The sequence below is a fragment of the Crocodylus porosus genome, unplaced genomic scaffold, assembly GCF_001723895.1.
Source record: "Crocodylus porosus isolate Cpor-Errol unplaced genomic scaffold, CroPor_comp1, whole genome shotgun sequence".
Taxonomy (NCBI): Eukaryota; Metazoa; Chordata; order Crocodylia; family Crocodylidae; genus Crocodylus; species Crocodylus porosus.
This window is the reverse complement of record NW_017728949.1, coordinates 24702787-24727466: the sequence shown is the minus strand read 5'-3', so window position 1 is coordinate 24727466 and position 24680 is coordinate 24702787. Positions and strand designations below refer to the sequence as shown.

Here is a 24680-nt window from a genome sequence, read left to right as displayed (position 1 = left end):
CATGCTATAAAAGCAAATACATAAATAGTAATGTTTTATTTCCACAGCTCCATAAATCTGCAGGATATTTTTCAGACAAATAGAAATCACCCTTCCAAAATGCATAAATATTGACTCCCAATTTTAGGTTCCCAAACTTGAGATACATCATTCCTGACTTTGAGTAGTGTTGAGCAACTGCAGTTTTCATCTTGAGCTGAAGCAGTGGGTGTACAATAGCAGTAGTTTTCAAAATCAGACCTAAGGTATCTTAAAGCTGAGCAAGTCAAATTGGAGGCAACCAAAAATTAAAGGCTACCTTTGAAAATGCTGGTCTTAAATCTAGATTGTCGAGTGATTCATATCCTGTTCTATAACTCAGTAAAGCAAAATGAACAAGCATTTTATTAATATCTGTAACAATACCACAATCTTTGCATGACTTCAAGTATTTTATAGCAGAAAGATAATTTAAAAGGTTAAAACTAATCACAAGGTTTTCATACTGATCACAATCAACATCTGAGTTACTAGCTAATACCATAAGTTGGAGCAAAAAGACTAAAATAAATCTTGGATTAACTATAAGCAGGGATCCAGGCTTTCCATTTAATGTGGAAAAATGCAGATTTTCTCATTTGAAGAAGGAAATGTGGATTTCCCTCTTTAAAGGAGAAAAGTGTGGAAGGAAACCACAAGAAACCATGTATTGTCCTTTGCAGGCTGGCAGCCTTTCAGCCTGCAAGGACCTGCTTGGGGCTGGGAGAAGTGGGAGAAGGGCGACTGGAGGCAGGGGACATCACATGCATGTACGCACATGTACACACATAGCTGGCATAAAGCCAGGCAGCGTGGTCAGACTAGCCCCAGCAGCTGGATGCAGGTAAGTCTATGGGGGGCAGAGGTTGGAGGGCCAGGGCTTGGGGACTGTCTGGAGGGCTGTGGGGGGTGTCTGTGTGTGTGCGTGGCAGGGAATATAGAGGGGATGGGTGTGTGAGAGACAGGGGTGGGACAGCAGCAGCTGGGGACCCTCTCCACCAGGGCTGGGGGTGGGGGTATAAGGCTGCAGGTCAAGAGTAAGGAGCACCAACAGGACTGGGGGAGCTGTGGCTGCTTGGGAGTGAGGAGCACTGGGGGGATGGGGGCCTGTGGGTTGGGAGTGAGGGGCACCAGCATGGCCTGGGGGAGCAGAGGATTGTGGGTTCGGAGTGAGGAGAACCAGCAGGGCTAGAGGACTGTGGGTCAAGAGTGAGAGGCACTGGCAGGACTGAGGGCCAGCAGCATGGGCAGAGGCAGGCACTGGCATATCAGGGTTGCTCAGTGCCACAAAGCAGTGGGGGGACAGCCACCACTGGACCCACATCCTGGTGAGGGAAGGTAGCAAGGGGAGGCCTGATTTTTCATGATAGTCAAACGTCAAAATATATAGGTATTTAGAATTTATTTTATTATAATGATGGAGGCACTGGTAGGCTTCCAAATTGCTTTAAAATTGTAAATATATAAATTAAAATTGTGTTAAATTGATACCTATTTACATAGTGGTGTTTCATTTTAATCATGAAAAAACATGGATTTTGGGGGTTTAACCAGAGAATTTGCAATTTTTTGAACAGAGAAAACCAGGATCCCTGTAGACAAGTGACCAAATAATTACTTATATTGCTTTATTTTCCTAGGTATGAAAACTCGAACATTTACTGCAAAAGAGAGAACAATTCCACTTACATTCGGAGGAGGGCTTTATAAAAGGGCCGGGTAAAGAAGGCATCTAGCAGATACTGATGTATCAGAGCAAGACCAAGGATTCGACCACTAAACCTGAACCTAAAAGACAAAGGAAATGAGTTATACCCAGTATACTCGGACTTTGTGGTTTACATGTTGCCCTGCGATCCACACATACAAGTTATATATACAAGTTCCTTAACAGTATATTTAAACCAGATAGCTAAGGCTCCACTGTAGTATCATGTTTCTTTTTGTGTTCCTTTAAAATTCACTCTAGGGTCTAAGGGAAAGTCTGCAGGGCATGGAAAGTCCCTCTGTTTTACATTTAAACTGACTACTTTTCAGTCACAGAAACTGTATACTAATTCACTCTATATTGGCATGATGTAAACCCTCTTAGACTTGCTGGTACTGATGGGATTGAGATCAGGCAAACAGCAAGTCTGAAAAACTGGTCTTTGTATATATTCTGTTAGATGTTAAGGTAAGGTTACAATGTGTCCTGTTTTTGGGTCCTCCCATCTCCATATCAACAAATATCCGGGATTGTCTTCTGCCTCCACTTAGCATCCAAGTTTTTCCCAGCACTTTCTGGCTTGCCCCAGCAAGGAGCTGCTTGGGATGTGAGGAGCAGGGGAGCTCTTCGGGGCCAGTGGGGAGCTGTGTGGGCAGCAGGGCTGGGAAGGCGGGGGGCATGGGTCAGGTGTGAGGGGCACCAGCAGGCCTGGTGGGGCATGGGGCTGCAGGTCAGGAGTGAGGGGCACTGACAGGACTGGAGGGAGGGCTGTAGCTTAGGAGCAAGGGGCACTAGGGGGCTGGCGGACAGTGGGTCAGGAATGAGGGGTGTCGGCAGGGACTGGGAGGGGATGTAGGTTTGGAGGGGGGGCACCTGTGTGGTTGTGGGGCAGGGGCAGGATACTGTGGGTCAGGAGTGAGGGGCAACAGTAGGGCTGGGGGATGTGGCTTGAGAGTGAGGGGCAGGGGCCTCCTCCACAATCATATTACCCCTCCACCCCAACAGGAGTCCTCTTTTTTGAAACTGGAAATATGGTAACCCTAGCTGAGGGCACAGTTCCCTTTTTAGAAACAGTATGTATTGAAGGTCACTGTGAAAATGTCTTGCATTGTATCAGCCCTCCACATATCTGAAAACAGAGCTCAACCTAAGGATTTCAGTGAAAAAGGGAAGTTTATAGCCCTTTTGTTTGGACATAACCTCAGCATTGTTACAGTCAGAAAGACCAGCACTTGATTATGTCTTTGTCTATGCAGTGTGCATGATGGGGAGGCAGCACACAAAGCTTTTTCCCTCCATGCACAGGGACTGGCCACAACTACATTCCTTACATTCCCCCTGAGGCAAGAGCTATGCAAGTCTGGCACTAGTGTCTCCAAAAGAATGGGCTCACACACCACTCATCATTAGCTAGCTCTCTTCATAAATATGGCTGGGGAAGAACATAAAAAGGTTAGCAGAGCCATTCACAACCCTGAAGTTTTTCCTTCCAGACTGCCTGCACCCTTTTCAGATACTGCATTTACAGTTTGTTCTTAATGAATTTATATTTCTAAATCAACAGGTGCACAGATATGCAGTGCACCTAGCCGGCCAGTCATTTTACAAATAATACCATACCGAGGTGCTTATTTTGATGGGATGGATGTTTATCTTACTGGGGTGATCTGACCCCAGCTGACTTCCTGCCCCTTGGGCAGGGGGCTGGACCCGAAGATCTCGTGAAGTCCCGTCCATCCCTAATGTCTATGAACCTCTCAACTACACTTCATTACAATGGGCTTCTATTATTTGAAACTCTAGTTTGCCTGTAGAGTACTGCGACGTATAACCGCCATCCCAGAGTTGCTGTAATTTAAGTGCTTAGATCCAGATTCACTGACTTTTACAGAGATGCACTGATCTGTATCTGCTGAGAGTTGGGCCCTTAATCAGGAAAGCTGGTTTATGTAAAAAATGGCCTTAGTTTTAAAGAGGCAAGGATTTCTTAGGGTTATACAGGTTTCCCTCGATTTATGCTACATATGCGTTCCTAGAGAACAGTGGATAAATCAAATTCGCATAAATCGAACCCACTTTACAATGTAACAAATAGGGATAGGTTCCCATGGTGGAGAGGGAGGGAGGCTAGGACTAGGGAAGGGGTGGGGGGAGGGGTGCCACTCCTGGGGTTGCACAAGACAGCAAAGCAGAGGGAACAGAGCAGCACTCACCCCAGCCCTGGCTGCAGCAGCCTTGGGAGTGGCCAGTGTCAGCTGCCTGCAGCTCCTGGGCTACACTGTGCTCTGCCTGCCCCCAGTGCCTGGGCTTCACCTGTTCCCACTCACCTCTACTCCTGGGCTGCGCCATGCCCTGGTGCAGGCAGCTGGTGTCGGCTGCTCCTGGGGCCGATCCAGCATGAGCAGGGGTGAGTGCAGGCAAGTGGAGCCCTGGGTGGCAAGGGGAGTAGCACTCACCCCAGTCCCTGCCGCAGCAGCAGCCCCAGGAACAGCCGAAATCAGTTGCCTGTAGCCGCTGGGCTGCACCATGCCCTGAACCCCCTGGGGCTGTCTGTCCCCACTCACCCCAGTTCCTGCTGCAGCAGTCCCAGGAGTGGCCAATGCCAGCTACCTGCACCAGGGCACGGTGCAGCTCAGGAACAGAAGTGAGTGGGGACAGGTGGAGCACGATGCAGCCCAGAGCCTGCAGGCAGCTGGCCGCTGCAGCCAGGGCTGGGGTGAATGCTGCGTCCCATGCTGCCTGGGGCTCCGCTTGTCCACACTCATGCCAGCCTGTGCTGGAGCAGCCGACACCAGCTGCCTGCATCATGACACAGCACAGCCCAGGAGCTGGGATGAGCCCAGGCACAGGGGGACAAGCGGAGCACAGTGCAGCCCAGTGGCTGCAAGCCACTGGTGCTGGCCACTCCCGGGGCCACTGCAGCCGGGGCTGGGGTGAGTGAAGCCATGGCCCTTTCTCCTCCCCACACAGACTTACCTGCTTGGGTCGGGGGGCATCTATGCTGATTGCATAAGAGCAAATTAAATTGCATATAATGAATTATGGGTCTAAATATGCTCATCGCATAAGAGTGAATTCGCATATAAAGAACTCACATAAATCAAGGGATACCTGTGTCTCTTATTGGACCACCTGTATAGTTGGGATAGAGTTAGACAAGCTTTTGAATGCAAGACATTCCTGATGAAGAATCTAACTATCTACTTGTTCCAGCAAAACTTATCACCCTGACAAATCCTTGCTTCTTGCATAATTTCTAGACCATCATGGCTAGAGCAGCACTCTTAATACTACCATTAATTAATTTTAAAGAAACTAACTACACAACCTTTCATTTTTTTCTCTGATTGTCTTCAGATCCCTCATTGTAGATCCTGACCTCATGTTTTAAAGGTTATATAAAGTGCCTCTTGATCCAGACACTTTTATATTTACTACTGACTGCTTTATCACAAGAACAAGATTTCATAGCATTTCCTCCAACAGAGATCAAATGCCTTGCTGGATATGATCTGTATTGGTAGAGAAATCCTAAACTATGACATGCAGCTGAAATCTCCCCGTATTCACTGAGCTGACTAAACTAGTCTATTTTTCATTCACAAAGGGCTGATAATGAAGTAACTTGGGTGAAGTGACTGCTTGTGCAAAAGCTGCATGGCATTTCATATTGTGAACCAATCCCACAATGCACATTAGAGAAAAGTCAGCTTTGCTGACCTGATGAGAAATATCATTTAAAACCAACTCGAGAAAAACCAGTGAGGAGAGTCTAAAGAAATGCAATTATTTGACTACTATTGGTTAAAAAGATAAAATTCCATAGCACACGTCTGATTACGTATGAGCTGATTCTTTGCAAATGGGGACAATAGAAAAAAAATTAAAATTAAGATTAAAAAAATAATTCTTACCACTCATGGTGATTGTCCACAAAAGCAGACATGGGACTTATTTGAACTGTGTAGGTATCATTGGCTGAATATTCGAATAAACCATAATATGGATTGAAGAGTTCTCTGGACACCAGGAAAAAAAATTCTCTTGAAGGTCCACTGTAATCCAACCTTTACAAAAATAAAGTTAATACAAAGGATTTATTTTACACAAATGGTTTCTTCTACAATCTGTATTCCTTAAACATATATGCTAGGCTTTTCTAACACCCTGTCACTTCTATTGAGTGGAATCCTCCTAAGTAAAATACAAACAATCATCACTGAAGGCTTCATTTAGTATATTACAGTCTAGTGTTGAGATGTAATAGAAAGGAAAGGTAAAGGAAAAGCAGAAATCTCTTGTATGTACAGTGTACAAAATAAAAAAGCCACTGTTAGTCCAAAGTTGAAAAATTAAGAAAATCGTATTTTGTTTTCACAAATTGGGAACTATAAGAACAACCCAATGGGTTTTGTCCTGAGAAATATAATTGTAAATCAAATAATTGCTTTGTCTTCCCTGATCTAAAAAACTTTATTTATTCTTAGGGAATATGGTGGTTATTTATCAACTTTGTTTATTAGAAACAGCAATCTTGAACTAGCAGGCACTGAAGGAAATGCATTCTCTGAGTAACATGATTACACACAGGCTGAAGAGTCTCACTGCTGAAACAGCATTAAGGATGAGCTTGCAGTCCTGCCATTTCCCCCAGGGTCACAATTGGAGCATAATATGTATAAGGTTAATACTTCTGGAAAGGTGAAAAATGGAAAGCTAGGGGCTTTTCCACAGTGAATGTGAATTATTATAACCCCAAACAAGGAACATAAAGAACCTTCTGTACCTCAGGAACCATAATTAGCCCCAGTACAAAGATAAAACTCACAAAAAAGGTAGACGTTACACTTTAAAGGAGAGTCTGTACCTGGTAAGAGTGAAAACAGTTATTTGATACACAGCTAATATTCAACAGTTAATGATTATATAACTCACAAGGACACACTTTGAACTGTATGTATGGCTATGTATCTTTTTTCTTATTTTGATATATCAATATACAAGTTATATTTTGATATATAAATATATGAACTGGGACATAACTTTGGATGCCATTAGTCATTAAAAATGTAGAATAATGATATTTAATATCATGATTCTGCCCCTTACAAAATAACCAGATTCCCTTCCAAAAAGAGTTTTCATTATATATTCCACCCTTTAAAAATGCCAGCATTCATCCTATTCCCTCCTTCCATAAATCTGAGCATTTCAAAGGCTATTTCAGATCAAGGTGGATGCCAATGCTATGAGTGCTCTGTGTGGGATGCCTGATCAGATATTCTTTGCAGTTCAAAAAAGGAAGTTTTGGCTCAAGCACATCTGCTAACTGCAGCAACATGACTCAAAAGGAAGACAGCTGTCAGGCTATGTAAATATATGTCAAAACCAAAATCTGAAGGATCTACCTGGAAAGCAAAAAGCAAGTAGGGCAAATTCTAGAGGATCAGTATAATCTGTTCACAGAGCAAAAACCAGCTTAACCTGGGGCTGGACCCTCCATCAATTTCAGTTCCTGAATAGATTTAAGACATAACCTCATATAATTCACAATGCAGTAGTCTAGTCTCAAAGTGACAAAGGTACAGATGGTAATGACAGCAAGATCCATATAAAAAAGAACCATGTGGTCTTGAATTTGATTCTCAAACAGTAGCTTTGCATCTACCCACTTGAGGAAAAATAGGCTGGTAACATACCCTTGGTCAGAAGAACAAATGTAGTCTGTGCCATATATTCTGTTTGCTTTCCCAGCCCATCAGTAATCCCTCATTTGTTCCTGGAGTGAGAACCTACTAACCAGCTCATATCTCTGCTGCTGGCAAATGACAAAGTGTCAAATGGCATTAGCCCAGGCCAAAGGATGGTCTTACAGTTGAGGCACTATACTGGGACACAGGAGATCTGGGTTCAGTTCCCTTCTGTAGCTGAGTGGGGCACAGAATTAATTTCACTTCAGTTCCCAAGCTATAAATATAAATAAGAATGCTTTCCTCATCACAGAAAGCTTTATAAACATAAATTCATCAACATTTTAAAGTTTAAAGGTGAAGGAAGCCATAGTACCCACAAAGACAGAGAACTTGGTAGATGGAGACCAAGTTGGGTTAATCCCATTGTGACTAACTCTCCCCTAACCTTCCAAACAGCCTAACATCCGTATTACATGGGGGGGGGGGTGGCAAGACAGACTCTTCTGTGTCTTCTCACAGAATAATGGTGCAAAACTACACTCGAATCTCTCTGACAGAGTAAAGGACAGGTATTCTTTATTTTTGCCAAAGTCCCAGGAATGTCAACGCTACTTCAAACATTTTCAAAGCAGCTGATTAAATCTGTTATCATCAGCCTGGGCACCAAATTCATCTCTAAATTTCATTCACCAATTTAACCATGTCATTCCCAAACTGTAATCAGATTAAAGTCAAGGAAACCTGAAGCACTTGAATATCACAAAAGTTTACTCACCCTGACTTTTCAGTATTCTCTAGAAATGGAGGAGACACAAAAGCAACTGTTTAGACTGAATAATCATTTTCTCAGCAAATAATGCACAGATGCTTTCTTAAGGAAAGCAAGCAGTCCATTCTCTCTAAGTGGAGCTCCCAGTAGAAAGAGATAATACACAGCAATTTATGGGGCATAGTTATATCTCAAGTATAGCCGTGACAGCGGCAGAAACTCAAGGAGAGAAGCCATAGTGTCTGGAAATTACTGTCCCATCCTCAGAGATGCTACAAGTGCAATATGAATCTCAGAGATTTTGTCCACCAAGCAATATAAAACTTTTCCTCACAACAGAAAGATCTTGATTGATTTAGTTGGCAAAGAGAGCTCAGACTACCTAGAACGATCACCAACCTGCACAGGCTGCCTACGGACCCCCTGGATTGTATGGTGGAGGCAAAGAAATTCTTTTTACCTCCAGATGCTAACAGCAAAAGAATGAAAAAAAACCCTCTATCACAAAGGATCAGCTGCAGCATCATGTTTCTGCCACTCTTTTCTAAAACTTTAGCTTTCAGCAATCATCTAAAAAGCAGAGTAACCTGTAAGGATAAGAGGTGGTATAAAGTCCATTGCTGAACTGCAAATAAAGCCACTGGTGCCCTACTGAAGGAAGAATATCCTCCCCCAGTCAATCAGAAGCCTGTGGGCTCAATTAAGCTCCCAGGTCTCTCACCCTGACAGAAGATGTGGGCACCACCCTCAAACTCAGAAGGACACGACAGCCTGAACACCAGACCGAGGATATGTGTTGCCACACAGGCTAAATCAGTAAACTCTTGAGGCAGTTCCAGGGCTGTCAGAGCAGCTATTAAAATACTATCTTTGTGCTTGAGCTAACTCCAGCCATTTCACAGCGCTCCTTTTGTACACAGGATTAATATGACTCATGTCAGAGGATCAATCATTACATTCCTGTTTTGTCAGTTAGGTTTATCCTACAACTAAAGACTTGGCACTTAGGTCACTTTATACACGAGGCATGCAGCCACACAACAGCTGCATAAGGAGGAGGCATCTGAGGATTCAAAAGCAGAAGCATTGTGGTTGGCAGCAGGCTTCTTCGCTTCTGGGAGCACTGCTTAATATTTTAAACCATTACCAGTCCGTATAAACCCACTAATTGACACAAAGAAGAGACTGTGCTACTAGAGCCATTAGCTGGGATAAAAGATTTGCTGTTTTTCAAGTGACCTTAATTGAGCAGGAAATTTCAATTTTTTAAGAAAAACAATGTTTTGGATTTATCATGGGTGAGATTCTGAGCACCACCTTTAAGGGTCCAGGAAGTCCTAAAGTAACTTTAAGTGGCTGGCAAGTCTCCCTCACCCTGATGCTAGAGAGACCACTGGTGTAACCTAAAAAGGCCAGTGGGCCCATTGGACTATGTTGACCTATGTACCATAGTACTTCCCAGAAACTTGTGTGTACTAAGGGACACCACTGCCTTGGAGCATATCCCCTAACTGTGTACTTGGGGAGAGACTTTGGGAGCAAATCTTAAAGCTGTCTCCACAGTACTGAACCAGGGGCCTTCTCCCGTTAGTGAAACAGGGACTTTTATACTGTTTATACTGTTTTGTCCTTGGTATAAAGGGGCCACATCTGGGGTAAGGATCTTACACCATATTTTTAGATGCCATCAATCATCCTTACATTCTTCTGTCATTTTAGAAGACCCAAAACAAATAATTGTCCATTAATTAAGACATACATACCACAATGACAGGTTTACTTAAAAATATCTAGGATAGACAGATGATACTGTTATGTTTAATGTCCATAGCAAATCCAAGCCCATGTGGTTGCTTACCAGCTCCACATGTATATGCGCACCCACACCCAACACTCTTGTGGCAGAACTGCAAAATCATGCATTTTACTTAAAAATAATTAAATTTAGAAAAAAATATATACATCTGAGGTTCTTTTATTTCCCATGTGGTTCTGAACACGCAGGCCACATTTGCAAGCTTGCTTTGTTAACATAAAGGGTAGAAACTTACTTTAAAAGACTGAATAGAGAGCTTCATGTACTCAAGCAACTGAGGATTTAAGAAAAACACCAGCTATCGTAAGATTCATCTTAAAATTGTGCAAATAGCAACGGTGAGATTTAAATTACCCTAACTACTAGGCAAACAGACCTAGAATTAATCAAAATATTATGTACATACAGTGAGGATTTCATTACTGACTTAAGATTTCCAGGGCCACAGAAATGCCAGATTAAATTCCTTCCCCAATGTTATAAAGAAAAATTGCAGCAAAAAAGTAGAGATTGGATGGGAAGATATGCTTCTCTGAACACTTCTCCTATGACTCCTTCCATTGCCTCAACCCATCCTCCTACGTGTAACCAAATGAGCTCTATGATACATATCCTTGCACAATCTGAGATGAAACAAGATTTGTTTGCACACATCCTTTCGTCATTCAAAACATACACTTGTAAGCGGATGACTGATGTCAATTCAATTTGATGTTACTCATAATTAACCCCTTCTTTACTTTAAACAAGGATGTGTTGTATAGACTGGCTGTAAGGGGAGAAAGGAAAAATGTGTATTATATGGCCCCCTCATCCAGGCCACTGAGTCATTCCATGTTTTGAAAAGTAACATCCTAATGTGGTCTGATGAAGGAAAATAATCTTCTTGGCCTTATATTTGTATTATTAACTCAGTTCTCTCTTTCATGTATGATTTTCATTCTTTTTGCTTTATGTTTAAAGTTTGATTGAAGTTGATAGTTGTGAAAATTAAGGCCAACATCACTCTTTGGAGTAGGCCCAGTACCTGTGCCTGAATCCTGTGTTATCAATACACTTTCAGTTTTGTACTGCACCAACCCTCCCAATTATTGGCCTGGAGTTTTGCTTGGATCAAAATTATCTATCAATCTGTATTGATGTGGTAAAATTATCTTTATCAACAAGCCCACAGTTGCGGCCAGAGACCACCACATTTTATTGGAAAGCTTTACTTCTTAAAATTAGGCTTTTAAGGTTACACTTAAACACACTACAAATCTTAGGGCTTTTTAAAGGAGAATTTATCTAATGGTGCACAAGTTGCTTTTACTGCACCAGGATCAATACAAGTCTTTGGAACATCCTACAGGCTATTAACAAACAACTGCAAACACCCTACCACTGGGTCAGGATGTATTTTACACCAGTTTCTATAACAAAAGTAAACAAATCTCTGAAATATGAGAGAATAAACTTATGTATATATTTACAGTAAAGTTAATCAGGCCCATAAAAGATCCTAACCTTGAGCTATAGCTGTGAGAATAAAAAAAGATATCTGTATACAAATGGACAGTTAAATACAAAACTGATCTTTTTCCAATAACTGAGAATTCCAAGTACGCAAGGAAATGTGTATTTATTTGCAAGTGTGAGGATTTGAAAAACCAGATACATGAGCCATATTCTCAGGCCAGCCTGCACCTTGTCACAGCAGCTGAACTACACAGAAATTGCAGGGATGGGGGAACAGATTCCTCTGAGTCGGATGTTGGTATAGCTGCAGAACCTACTATAGGTTTTGACTGAAACAACTCTCTATTCCTCTTCACCACAATGTGAAGGACAGAAGATCCTCTAAATGGCTGGTCTTTTAGACATGTTCCTCCCTTATTCTATCTCTCTGTATCATCTTCACTTACTGTGCGAGTGGTGCAAGGCAAAGGATGTGGACCACAGTGGGCTGCTCTTCTTTTGTGCTACTGAACTGTATCAGGTTATACTGCTAGGGCTCTTGTACAGTGACAAAGTCTGGTCAGATTAGTCCCTTTGTGTCGTATGAAATTAAAGGCTTTAAAAACATAGAGGGGCCAAAAAGCAAAAGAACTAAAATCTGAAGACAGAAAGCAGTTCACCATTCAAGTTTCATTTGGAGAAAGGAAATCAGATCAATTTCTTAATCTGGCCTCATAATGCAAAACTTCCAAGCTCTCCAACACATCAGCATTCTCTCAGCCACAGGCTAAGCATCTGCTGCTATGGCTGTGAGATGTTAGGAATACTTTTGTTTATTTAACAGATAGCAGCAGACCACTGGAAAGTTTTGTTTGTGATATAAGACCCTGACCTTGCAAAGGACCATCTGCCTCTTATGGTAAGAGTTGAAACGTAGTTAGACATGTTAGTCTGAAATCAAGTGGCTGGGTAAATTTGCACCTTATAGCCTAACCAAAGTAGGTAGACAGACACTTAGCTAGATAGATATAGCACAAGGTTTTGTGGGCTGAAGCTCAGTCCACAAAAGTTTGTGCTATGTATTAGAAAAACATAGAATTAACAGAGATAAAAGAAATACGGAAAACGTGAGAACTAAGTTTTTTTCTGCTTTCCTGGTGACACTGAGACATACATTGGCAAACCCTCCATAGAAACGTACACCTAACTTCTGAAAAGTTTTATAAAAAGCTTTACACTATAAAAGCTGTGCATTACAAAAAGCTTAACATTTTAAGAAGCCAAAGAAATCATTCTGAACAGCTGTTGGTTCTAGGCTTATGTATGTGGCATTTCCTGACCACAATCCTTCCTCTTTTCACTCTAGACCACAATAGGTGGTAAAAGAGCCAAGCACAGCTGCAAAACATAGTATAAACATTGTGTTCATGCTTACTTCCCTCTTCTACTCACCCTTCCTCCCCAACAAACGTGACATAGAGTTTATTTCTCTGTAGGTCTTTTCTTGAGTAACCCATAATCTGGTTAAAGGCATCTTCCAGCAAGTGGTCTCTTCTGATGATTAACCTGCACAAGATAATTTTCAGCAATTCACTTAATGGAACTGTATCAGAAACCATCCACTTACAGTAAGAGGTAATAAAACAACTGCTACCAACAGCATTTATTTTCAGTTTCATGGGATCATTTAATACAGATTTAGCAGCTTGTGCTTGGTAGTCTATGTTCTTCTTGGATAGACTTTTGAATAAATTAAAATGTTTCCTGAATGAAGAAATATTGTTTTAACATTTTTCAAGACCAATTCTCATTTATATCGAAAGTTGCTTTACAGTCTTCTGGCCACCTAAAGGGGTCTTAAAAAGGACACAACACCCTCTTAAAATGGGCACTGCACTTAATTTAAAAAATCCTTTTCAATGCCAGCGCTATGCAAAATGGCCTTATTGTACATGAGAATCTAGTACTTCATTTGGAAATCTATCTAGTGCAATACACAAGGCAAATTTGGTGAAAGATTCTGAATGACAGGCCTGAAAACTAATATCCTGTATTTATCCAAAGAACAGGTTTATCTGGGTAGCAAGGAATGCCAGGAAGAATGACAGATATTTTTCCAAGAACTGAATTCAACGCTGAATGTAAAAGTGTAATTACATGATTACTGGAAAAGTGTAGAAAGGGGAAAAAAATCATGAGGTCTAGGCAAAATAATCTTACAAAGAGCTGAACATTTCTCTCCTTGGCCAAAGTATTTTTTGCAGCATTGGCTTCCCATGGAAAATCGAGTGATAAGTACAGTAAATATAATATCTTAAATTATTTTTTATTATTGCTGCTGTCTGAAACACTAAGTAATTTATCTGCACATGAAAATAGGTAAGAGAACAGGAGCACCAAACAGGGCAGTCTGCAAGCACACCACAAGTCAATTCACAGGTGGTCACTTTGTTGCCCCCCTCTTTGAAGGGGAGTCATTAAGGTAAGTTTTATCCTCAAATAAGAGTAATTAACCTATGTACATTTAGCACAAGCAACTCAAACTGAGGAGTTAGATCAAAACTTAGGCGTCCTTGTTTAACTAGAGCCCTGAGCAAGTGGGAGGTTCCCTAGGGAGTTTGCCCAGAAACTCTCTCTGTCACTTAAGCATGGTGACAGGAAGCAGGTTATCAGGGAAAAGGGAACCTTTCAAGACCAAGGAACAGTGAACAGGCCAGGTTACAAGGAAATTTGCTAGGGCAGGTCTGCTTGGAGAGAGGGGCATGAAGAGGGAGGCAATGGATTTAAGAGACCCAGAGAGATGGCTAGAGGATATTGCAATGCCTGAGCCATTGCCACTGTCAGTTCCTCCTTTGCTTGCACCTGTGAGATGTCTGTCCAGGCAGGACTGCTTCTACCTAGGTCCTGGCTTGGTGCTGTGGAGACTGCATATTACAGGATCCTTCCAGTGACAGCCTGATAGGGGAGTGCCTGCAATGCACCTTTTTAGGTGGTGTCCCTAAGGGAGCAGGCAAGAGAGCTATAGGAGGAGGTAGTGCAGCTCTGAGGCATCCTCCACCACAATGAGTTCATCGCTTCAATGCTGGAGATCTCTAGGACTGCGGAGGAAGGACTGCCAGAGGAGGCGGTAGAGAAGAAGAGAACATGCATTCCAGGAAGTTGGAAACTTGTGACCTCTAGCAGCGCACAGTAGTCTTCATCCCCACCTGCAGCAGTTTACCTGGACACAGATATGGAGCCCCAGCAACAGAGGAGGAGGAGGATGTTCCATCAATGAAAGAGGCCAGGCCAGACATCCCCAAGTTTGGGAGGACCGAGACTACTGCCACCAAGAGGAAGTGACAGGTGGTGGTGGTTGGAGACTCCCTTCTGCAGGGGGTGGAAGCATCCATCTGGTGACCTGACCTGTTGTCCCAGGGGGTCCGCTGCTTGCCTAGAGCTCAGAACCAAGATGTCATGGAAGGCTTATTGAGACTCATCTTGCCCTCTGACAACTACCCCAAGCTGCTCATCTCTGTGGGCACCAACGATACTGCCAGGGGGCACCATGAGTAGATCAAAAATGGCTACAGGGTTCTGGTGCAAGGATGAAGGGGTGATGTTCTCCTTGATCCTTCCAGTCAAGGAGAAGGGCCCCTTGCAGCACCAGACACATCCTACAAATCAATGCATGGCTATGCAGATGGTATCACCAGCAGGGTTCTTGCTTCTTCAACCACGGGATGTTGTTCCAAGAAGAAAGATTGCTAGGAAGAGATAAGATCCACCTGATGAACAGAGGAAAGAACAGCTTTACAGACAGATTCACTAACATAGTGAAGAGGGCTTTAAACTAGGTTCACCAGAGGATGGAGATCAAAACCCTGAGGTAAGTGGGGAAGTGGGTGACCTGGAGGAAGCACAAGCAGGAGGGGGCAACAGGGGAGGCCTTCTTATTCTTCCTGAGAAAATAGGGTAACCAGCTAGATACTTCAGGTATCTGCACATGAATGCACGGAGCCTGGGAAACAAGCAGGAAGAATTGGAAGTCCTTGCACAGACATGGAACTGTGATTTGGTTGGAATAAGAGAGACTTGGTGGGATAGCTTGCAGATGGAGTATTGCCATGGTGGATGGGTATAAACTGTACAGGAAGGGCAGGCAGGGAAGAAGAGGAGGAGGAGTTGCACTTCATGTAAAAGAGTTATATGATTGCTCAGCACTCCAGTATGCTCAGACCTACAGATAGGTCTGTTGAAAGTCTCTGGGTTAGGGTCAGAGGGAAGAGCAACAAAGGTGAGGTCATAGTGGGTGTCTGCTGTAGAACACCAGACCAGGAGGAAGTGGATGAGACTTTCTTCAAACAGATGGCAAAAGTTTTCAGATCACAGGCCTTTGTTTTTATGGGGGACTTCAGTCACCCTGATATCGACTGGGAGGGCAATACAGATTGCACAGATGATCCAAGAAGTTTTTGGAGAGTACTGGGGACGAGCTCCTGGTGCAAGTAGTGGAGAGGCCAACTAGGGGCTGTGCTCTGCTTGACCTGCTGCTTACAAACAGGGAAGAATTGGTGGGGGATGTAGAAGTGGATGGCAACTTGGGCAGCAGAAACCACAAGATGATAAAATTCAAGATCCTGAGGAAAGGAAGGATGGAGAGCAGCAGAGTAAGGACCCTGGACTTCAGAAAAGCAGACTTCAACTCACTGAGGGAACTGATGGGTAGGACTGCCTGGGAGGTGAGCCTAAGGGGGAAAGAAATCCAGAAGAGCTGGTTATATTTTAAAGAAACCTTACTGAGAGAACAGGAATGAACCATCCTGATGCACAGGAAGACTAGCAATTATGGCAGAAAAACAGCTTGGCTTAGCACGGAACTCTTCAATGAGATAAAACATAAAAAGGAAGCTTCCAAGAAGTGGAAATTGGACTAATGCTAGGGAGAAGTATTATTTCTTGGGCATGCCAGGATGAAATCAGGAAGGCCAAAGTGCAATTGGAATTGCAGCTAGCAAGGGACATAAAGAGTAACAAGAAGGACTTTACAAGAAGTTCAGCGACAAAAGGAAGATCAGGGAAAGTGTGGGTCCCTTACTGAATGGGGGAGGCAACCTAGTAACAGATTATGTGGAAAAGACTGAACTTCTCAATGCCTTTTTTACCTCAGTCTTCATAGGCAAGGCCAGCTCCCAGACTACTGCACTGGGCAGCACAGTTTGGGGATAAGGTAAGCAGCTGGCAGTGGCAAAAGAAGAGGTCAGGGACTACTTAGAAAGATTGGATTTGTACAAGTTCATGGGGCTGGATGCGAAGCATGTGAGTGTGCTGAGGGTATATCAGTTGATGTGACTGAAGAGCTACTGGCCATTATCTTTGAAAACTGGTGGTAATTGGGAGAGGTCCCAGATGACTGGAAAAGGGCAAATATAGTGCCCATCTTTAAGAAAGGGGAGGACAAAGATCCTGGAAAATACAGACCAATCAGCCTCACCTCAGTCCCTGGAAAAATCACAGAGCAGGTTCTCAAGAAATCCATTTTGAAATGCAGTTTGGAGAAGAAGTTGATAAGGAACAGTTGACATGGATTCACCAAAGGCAAGTCATGCCTGACCAACCTGATTGGTTGATGAGATGACTGGCTCTGTGGATGTGGAGAGAGCAGTGGAAGAGGCATACCTTGACTTTAAAAAAACCTTTTGATATGATCTCCCACAACATTCTCACAAGCAAGTTAAGGAAACATAGGTTGGATGAATGGACTGTAAGACAGAAAGAAAACTGTCTGGATCATCAGGCTCCACGGGTAGTAATCAATGTCTAGTTTGGCAGCTGGTATTAAATGGAGTGCCCCAGGGATTTGTCTTGGGGTCAGTTTTGTTCAATATCTTCATCAATGATCTGGAACATGGGATGGAGTGCATTCTCAGCAAGTCTGTCTATGACACCAAGCTGTGGGGAGTAGTAGATATGCTGGAGGGTAGGGCTGGGATTCAGAGAGACCTAGACAAATTGGAGGATGAAACCAAAAGGAATTTCATGAGGTTCAATAAGGACAAGTGCAAAGTCCTGCAACAATCCCATGATCTGGTACAGACTGACTGGCTAGGCAGCAGCTCTGCAGAAAAAGGACCTGGGGGTTGCAGTGGACAATAAACTGAATATGAACCAACAGCATGTCCTTGTTAGAAGGCTAATGGCATACTGGACTGGATTAGTAGGAGCACTGCCAGCAGGTCAAGGGAAGTAATTCTTCCCTATTCTGCACTGGTGATGCCACATCTGGAGTACTGTGTCCAGTTTTGGGCCCCCCACTACAGGAAGGATGTGGACAAATGGGAGACAGTCCAGCAGAAGGCAATGAAAGTGGTTCGTGGGTTGGGGCACAGGACTTATAAGAAGATGCTGAGGGAACTGGGATTATTTAGTCTGGAGAATAGAAGACTGAGGGGGATTTAATAACAGCCTTCAACTACCTGAAGGGTGGTTACAAAGAGGAAGGAGCTAAACTGTTCTCAATGGTGGCAGATGACAGAACAAAGAGCAATGATCTCAAGTTTAAGTTAGATTTTAGAAAAGACTGTCTCACTAGGAGAGTTATAAAGCACTGAAACACAGAGGTTGCGTAATCTCCAGCTAGATAAAGCTGAGGCTGGCATTATGGGGATGGTCCTGCTTGAGCAGGGAGTTGGAGCTGATGACATTCTGAGGTCCCTTCCACCCCTAATTTTCTATGATTCTATGACTTTATGATTTAATTATATCCAGTAAAATGAAAAGTACCTTGGAAGCAAACAATCAATTTAAAAGTATATAGTTGCAGCAATATATTTATATCTATATATATAAATTTATATTGCAGCAAAATAAGGGATTGTTTCATTTCTTCTGTTTAAAATCCATGTTATAATATTGTACTCTCGCCAGAAACATTTGTGTAATTCACAAATACAAGAAAACCAGCAGAAGTATACATGTATACCACATACTTTTTAAACATGGCTATGTTCCATTTCCCAGAATGTTCATGCCAAGACTTTTATAGCTTACTTTTTAATTTTTTTAATCAAATATATTGCAGCTGGAACATTTCCAACCTCTGCAGACTTAACAGGTTGCCTAAGCAGTTCCATTCTAACCCCATTTCAGTTGTTGACAACTCTGAGTAGTATTCACCTTTCCAGTTATAATAATCAAAGTCTAGACTTATTCCAAAAGTGAATGCTTCTGGAAAACGTGAGTGTGAGGGACAGAAGGAGCCGGCGGGCTCCGAGGCTCCCTGCCCAGGCGCAATTATGCTGAACATGCGCACCCCGGCCCAAAATGTTGGGCGGGAACTCAGCTCGTTCAGGTGCCGGGAGGAGGGAGGAGCTGGGATGACCAGACCCGGCATAAAGGAAGAGCCGGAGCCGGCCAGCAGGGGAGCGGAACCGGAAGGAGACAGCGGAGGAGCTGCCACCGGAGAGAGCACACTCAGGCGGCTGTGACCCGTCCAGAGATGCGGCAGGACCTTTTGGGGTAAGCGCAAGCCCCAGCAGGGCTGGTGAGCCCGGACAGTCGGCCCAGTGGGGCTGAGGACTGCTTGACGCTGCCAGGAGCGGCCGGAACCTGGCAGGGACCAGTTACCTCATAAACAGTAACATAGGAGCACGGGCTGTGAGCCTGCGGCTCCTATAGCGAGGGGCAGAGCCACCCCAAGGAGTGCTAGGGAGGGCTGAAGATTTCAAGGGGAGGTAAAAAAGGGGTTTCAGCCCCCATGGCATCCACGGGAACATTGGGGGTCGTCTGCTGAAGGTCGAAGCAGACCCCACCCTCTAGGACATCCCTGGCCCTAGCCTTTTTGTGTTGATCCTTGCATTTCTTTTACGGACAATTCGAATGAAACCCAGCCTGGGGTCTGCTCAGATAAGCGGTCACCTCCTGGCGGAACGGGCAAGGGTGGAGGAGTGGCAGAGCCCTCATCAACGCGGGACCCGCGAGAAGCAAAGGAGTCTCACTTCTGGACGACACACGCCGGACCATCTGAACCTATAAGTATTATCATCAAAGTTGTGGCAGGCGAGGCGAGCGCAGTCAGACGTCCAACTGCAGGTGAGCCACTCCCTTGGCTACCGGTAAGCGGTCCCGACACGGGGAGGTGGTGGCTACTTTGACTGCTCCCTCCCGCCGACAGTGAGCAAAAATGATTGAGTGGATAAAAAAAATATGTTTTTCTTATTTTAAAGACAGTATCATTAAAAAAATATAATGGTTCCAGTGTCCTACAGCTGGATCTGGGGTTTTGGGGGGAAAAATACTTGTTTTACTAAAAGTTGGTTTTGATTTGTTTAAATTATAAGAGTTTCCCAATCACAAATGTTACATGGCCCAGTCATCTTTTAAACCAGGCAGATATCTTGTGATGATGATCTTTCAGCATTAACTATATGTGATTAGACGCTCTATATTCATGAAAATTCATGGTTGGATAGTTAACGCGGCTTATGAGGCCTCCACTGTGGCAAACCTATATCTGGAGATCTTGATTTGAAACTTTTTTTTTGTGCATTCTTTGGAATGTATGCAAGTACAGTACTATTTAATGTAGATTTAATCAACATAAAGATATATATTATAAAAGCATAATTGTTTTTGTGAATGATCAAGAAAAAGTTATTCGACCCATAGTAACTGCTGTAAAGGAACTGTTCCAAAACCTAGCACTTCATGCAGTACTTTTCAGTGCACTGCTGCTGCAGTGGAAATCATGTTTATATTACAATACAAGAGTTGGAAGGAGAACATGGAGCAGAATATGCTGTGTTTTCTATTAAGAGTGGGATGATGGCCACAGGTCATGAGCTTTCAACTTTTTTGGGTCAGTGTACTCCTGGCGGCCGGACGTGGAGCAGGGGGGAGAGAAGGGGAGGGCGCGCGACCAGACACCAAGCAGGATGGAGTGTGGCACCACTCCGTCCCCGCCCACCCGCCTGCGCTTACCGCCTTCTCACGTACCTGCAGTTGACAACCCCGGCCCTAAGTACCTTATAATAAACTTTCCACTTGATTCAGTAAATGTAAGAGTCCCTATGCTACCACTGTTCTTCTTGGTGGGAAGGGGCTTATACACTGTACACTCACAAGGTAAGACATTCTGCCTGCCTGTGAGTGTCAAATAATAATACTAATTTATAAGAGGCTTTCACATACTTTAGCTTCCCTGGGCCTTGTCCATATCCTTTAGTCTCTAGCTTCCTGTAGAAGTTCCTCAGCTTGGCTTCAAAATCTCTTTTATAAGGAGCTGGAGCTCGGGCATTGGCACGCTGAGTACCTGCAGAAATGAGAGGAGAAACTATAACTGTGCAAAGCATCATGTTCGGTGTTTTAGAAAAAGTAAGATTCCTTTGTATTGACCAAAGGCATGCAATATGCTTGTTTAAAATAATCTTTTATAAACTAGTACAAGACTCATGTCTCCAGACTTTCTGAACACCTAGGGCACTGACAGATGTGAATTTTATTTTTTTTAATGGTGCTTTACCGGAAGAGGAAGCATATTTTGACCTGGCTCTGCAGCATCTGTGTAGGTTGGGTGCTTCAATGGGGCTTTTTGGTTTTTGTTATCTAATAGTTGAAGTGCCTGGTCTATACAGATGTTGTGTGAGCTGGGTCAAACTAATACAATCCCTCTTCTGGGTGCTCAGTGCATGGGCATGCCAAACTTAAAGTACAGCACCATTTTGAGGGAGGTTGACATCTGTAAGCAGCCCTAGAGTCCCTGGTGACTTTTTTATTATTTTCAATGGCTTAAAGGTTCTAGAGTAGGCCCTAAAAAAGATTGGAGCCATTAAAAAGCAAAAGAGTAACTGGAAAGACCCAACTTTTGTCTGGTATAGATATGTTTCATGAATATCTGTATTAGCTAATAAAATAGTATATACCTATAAATAAAGCCTCTTCTTTTTTCACAGTCACAAGCAAAAACAGGTGTGTAGCAAGTGCAAGTTGAACTTGAGTATGTTACACTTAGTCCAATGACTAGAGCTAAAGAGCATTTCATGGAAAATTTTACCTAGGCCAGTACAAGAAAAATATATTGGAAAAGCAGAGAGACTGATGGATTTTCCTTTACTTTCAAATTACCAGGCTGAGTCAATTAATGTTGAGAGGCTCTTTCATATGTGACTAATAACAAAAAGGTGATTTTGTGAAATGCACATGTGACGGGCAGTATCTTTAAAAAGAGGAAGCTTTGTATGACAAAATATGTACATCCACCCACAACTATATATACAATTCATACACATTCAAATTGAAATGAACCACTGATACCAATGCAAATGAGGGGAATTCATTGTAAATAGAGTTGTCTATTTTCTAGTGTAGTCCAATCTAGTTTTAAACAGTAGAATTTCCACCGATTTCTGAAAGAGACTGTTACACTGCCCAACAGATTCCATTGCAAGAACGGGTTCCTCAGAATCAAGGGCAGATCCAGAGAGGGTGCAGTTGCACCCTGCTTTGATTCTTGCTCCACCCAAATTTTTAAAACAACTGCCTGGGAAGAGCAGTCACATTTTTATTCAGGCAGCCTTGAAAGGGTCAATTGACTTTAGGGCACATTGTCATCTCCCTAATTCTTATTAATCTGACTCCACTCTACAGATGTTAACCAGTCTCTATCCTTTTTAATGGTCTTGATGTTCCACTATTCAAACTATGCTTTCTTTTGTAATTTTGCTGTCTGTTAACTACTCCTGGTAACATCTCTCTTCTATCATGTCTCACAGCTTTAGTTCTAGCTAAAAACCTTAACAAAGGTATGATCATATTAACTCAGGTGTAGAAAATGACTGACAGTGAAGTATTGGAGGCACTGTCAAAACACTTGAGAAGGCTAGATTTTCTTATATGACCCTGAATAATATGTACATCTAACTGTAATGACTACAGGACTAATGAAACAATATCTTTTGGCTATTTTTGTCTTGTTTCTTGTGGATTCTTTTAACTTGATATATAACCTATCAGATTAACGCACATTCCAATAGCAATATTTGCATAGCACTAACCCACTAACATCTAGTTAGTAAAGCATCTAGTTTCTCTTTAACCGGAGAAAAATGTGTTATGCAATATGTGAGGATGTGCCACATCATCTGCACTCCACTTTTCAAAGTACCAAATCCACCTATGCTCAGATTTAGTTTACATTTTGCCTTTTTAATATCATTTTCTTGTCCATACTTACTTATTTTTATCCTTTTGTAGAAGATTAAATTATCCTTTTCTTCTTTGAGGTTTAGAACACACAAATGCATGTTATCTAAAAATACTAGGGAAGCTAAAAATTTCCTGTACGTAACAATGTGATCAGGCTCCTAACTGCTCAAAAATAATGTTCTCTGATACACATGTGGAACTGTATGCACAAATATGAATGCAAACATTCATGTATATACAGGACTCTATCTTTTAAGTACTAGGCTTTAAAGCCTTTTGCCAGTAAAATGTCAGCTAGTTTTATAGATCATTTTTATTTTATCTCCTTCTAATCAACTATAGGAGCTTTCATACTGTAGGAGCAATGTGCTTAGCCTCTAGAGTGAAGAGGAACAGGAGAAGACAGTTTGCTCAGCTTATCAAACAGGATTTTGTCCATGTTTGCACAGCTTCTGGATAAGGTGAGAGAAGAAAAATGAACTTGCTTAGATGGATCAGGTAGATGTTAGTGTTTGTGGCAGGTCAGTAGTGAGTGCTCCTGTGCTGAGCCACCCACGTCACTGCACCCGACCACCTTCTTAGGCTCTGAGTGCCTCCCTGGGGGTGTCTCACGTCTGGCCAACCCCCTTCCTGGACCACACCCACCAACCTGGGGGTAGAGATGCCACCACCCAGGGATGGGCTTGATTCTGGCTCTGCGCCCCCTGGGAAACACAGGCCTAGTAGCCCCCAAGGGTACTTGACTCACTTCAAGAACTTGGGGTGCTTTCCTCAGTTGGAAGCACAAGTAGTGGTCTCCCTTAGTCAGCTGAACCAAGGGGACCCCAAGGCATAATCTAGACCCACTCCCAATAAGTCTCCCATGCTAGGTACAAAGGAGAACTTTATTGGTTAGAAGGAGTAGGGCTGGAATAGGCTACAGAGTTGAGTAGTATTAGAGAAAACCCATAGAGCAAACAGGGTGGCTGGAGTAGCCTTTGACCATGCATCTAAGTTACTGCAAGCTATATATCTAGTTAGATCTCAGGTAGCTTACTCACAAGTATTATCCAGAATAAATGCCATTCATGGTTCTTTCAGGAGCTCCACCTGTCCCCTTGTCAGAATGATGGTGCTGATGAGGGTGTGTGAAAGCTGATTATAAAGTGGTGGAATATGTCACGAGATCCTTAAAGTTTCAAAATAAAAGTCCAAGACCCCTCTGCAAAGGTGAATATAGCCATATATTTAACCTTTTGTGGGGTTTTGATATTTCACTGGGTACTCCAAGTTTTTTCAACCTGACATTTCTGCCTCAACTATACTATATATGTATCTATTTAAAACTATATGCAATGCATTAATTATTGGTTTTCCCCACCATTTTGCATATTTTGAGATAAATCTGATATGGAGGTAGGGAAGTTCATACTTTTTCACTTGGGCTGTAGCAATTCCAAAAGGAAGCCTTTGCTATAGAAAATAAAACTGGTAACACATTACTCATGGCTCAAAAATTACCATTAAATTATCCTGTCAGCACAAGATGCATTCTCACTGTAAATCAGCTGCCATTGCCAAGAAATTCCAGGGCAATTATAGCAATTACTTCCACCTTGGGAACAAGAAATGTTAGTGGAAGAGCTAAAAAGATACAAATGAAGTGGTAATCGTGACTGTCTCAGATTGTATTGCTCAAAACAGATATAAAGGGCAACTCCATGGCTATTCATACCTGATAAACAGAAGAGTACAAAAGCCAGACAGGTAAAAAACAAATCTGTAGCCAAGGTGACTGAACAACATACTGACTTTGATCTTTCTTTATAATCATAACCTCAACAGTAAGAAATCCCTTAATTAGCTAGTAACACTTTAGAATGTCAACTTTAATCCGTTCCTTCAGAGTTACTTATCACACTCACATTAAAGCCAAAAAGTTCATCCTGCTTAGTGTAACAACAAGAAATTCCTAAGGGATTTATAAAGGCCCTGCCTACTGTACATTGCAGCCTATTTGGCAGAACAAATGCAGAGTAGTCATTTTACCTATTAATAATTTCTTTGGGAAAAAAAAAA

General features: G+C 42.7%; 1 protein-coding gene across 2 annotated transcripts in view; it reads right to left on the bottom strand.

The window, feature by feature from the left end:
* Positions 1-24680, bottom strand: part of HECW2 (HECT, C2 and WW domain containing E3 ubiquitin protein ligase 2) — a 218319-nt gene that overhangs the window by 19484 nt on the left and 174155 nt on the right. For both annotated transcript variants that reach the window (XM_019553986.1, XM_019553987.1), the window contains exons 19-22: positions 20610-20730; positions 12894-13007; positions 5641-5793; positions 1708-1806 (exon numbers count right to left, since the gene is read on the bottom strand). In XM_019553986.1, coding sequence (XP_019409531.1) covers positions 1708-1806; positions 5641-5793; positions 12894-13007; positions 20610-20730 — 487 coding nt within the window. The remainder of the gene's footprint in view (positions 1-1707; positions 1807-5640; positions 5794-12893; positions 13008-20609; positions 20731-24680) is intronic.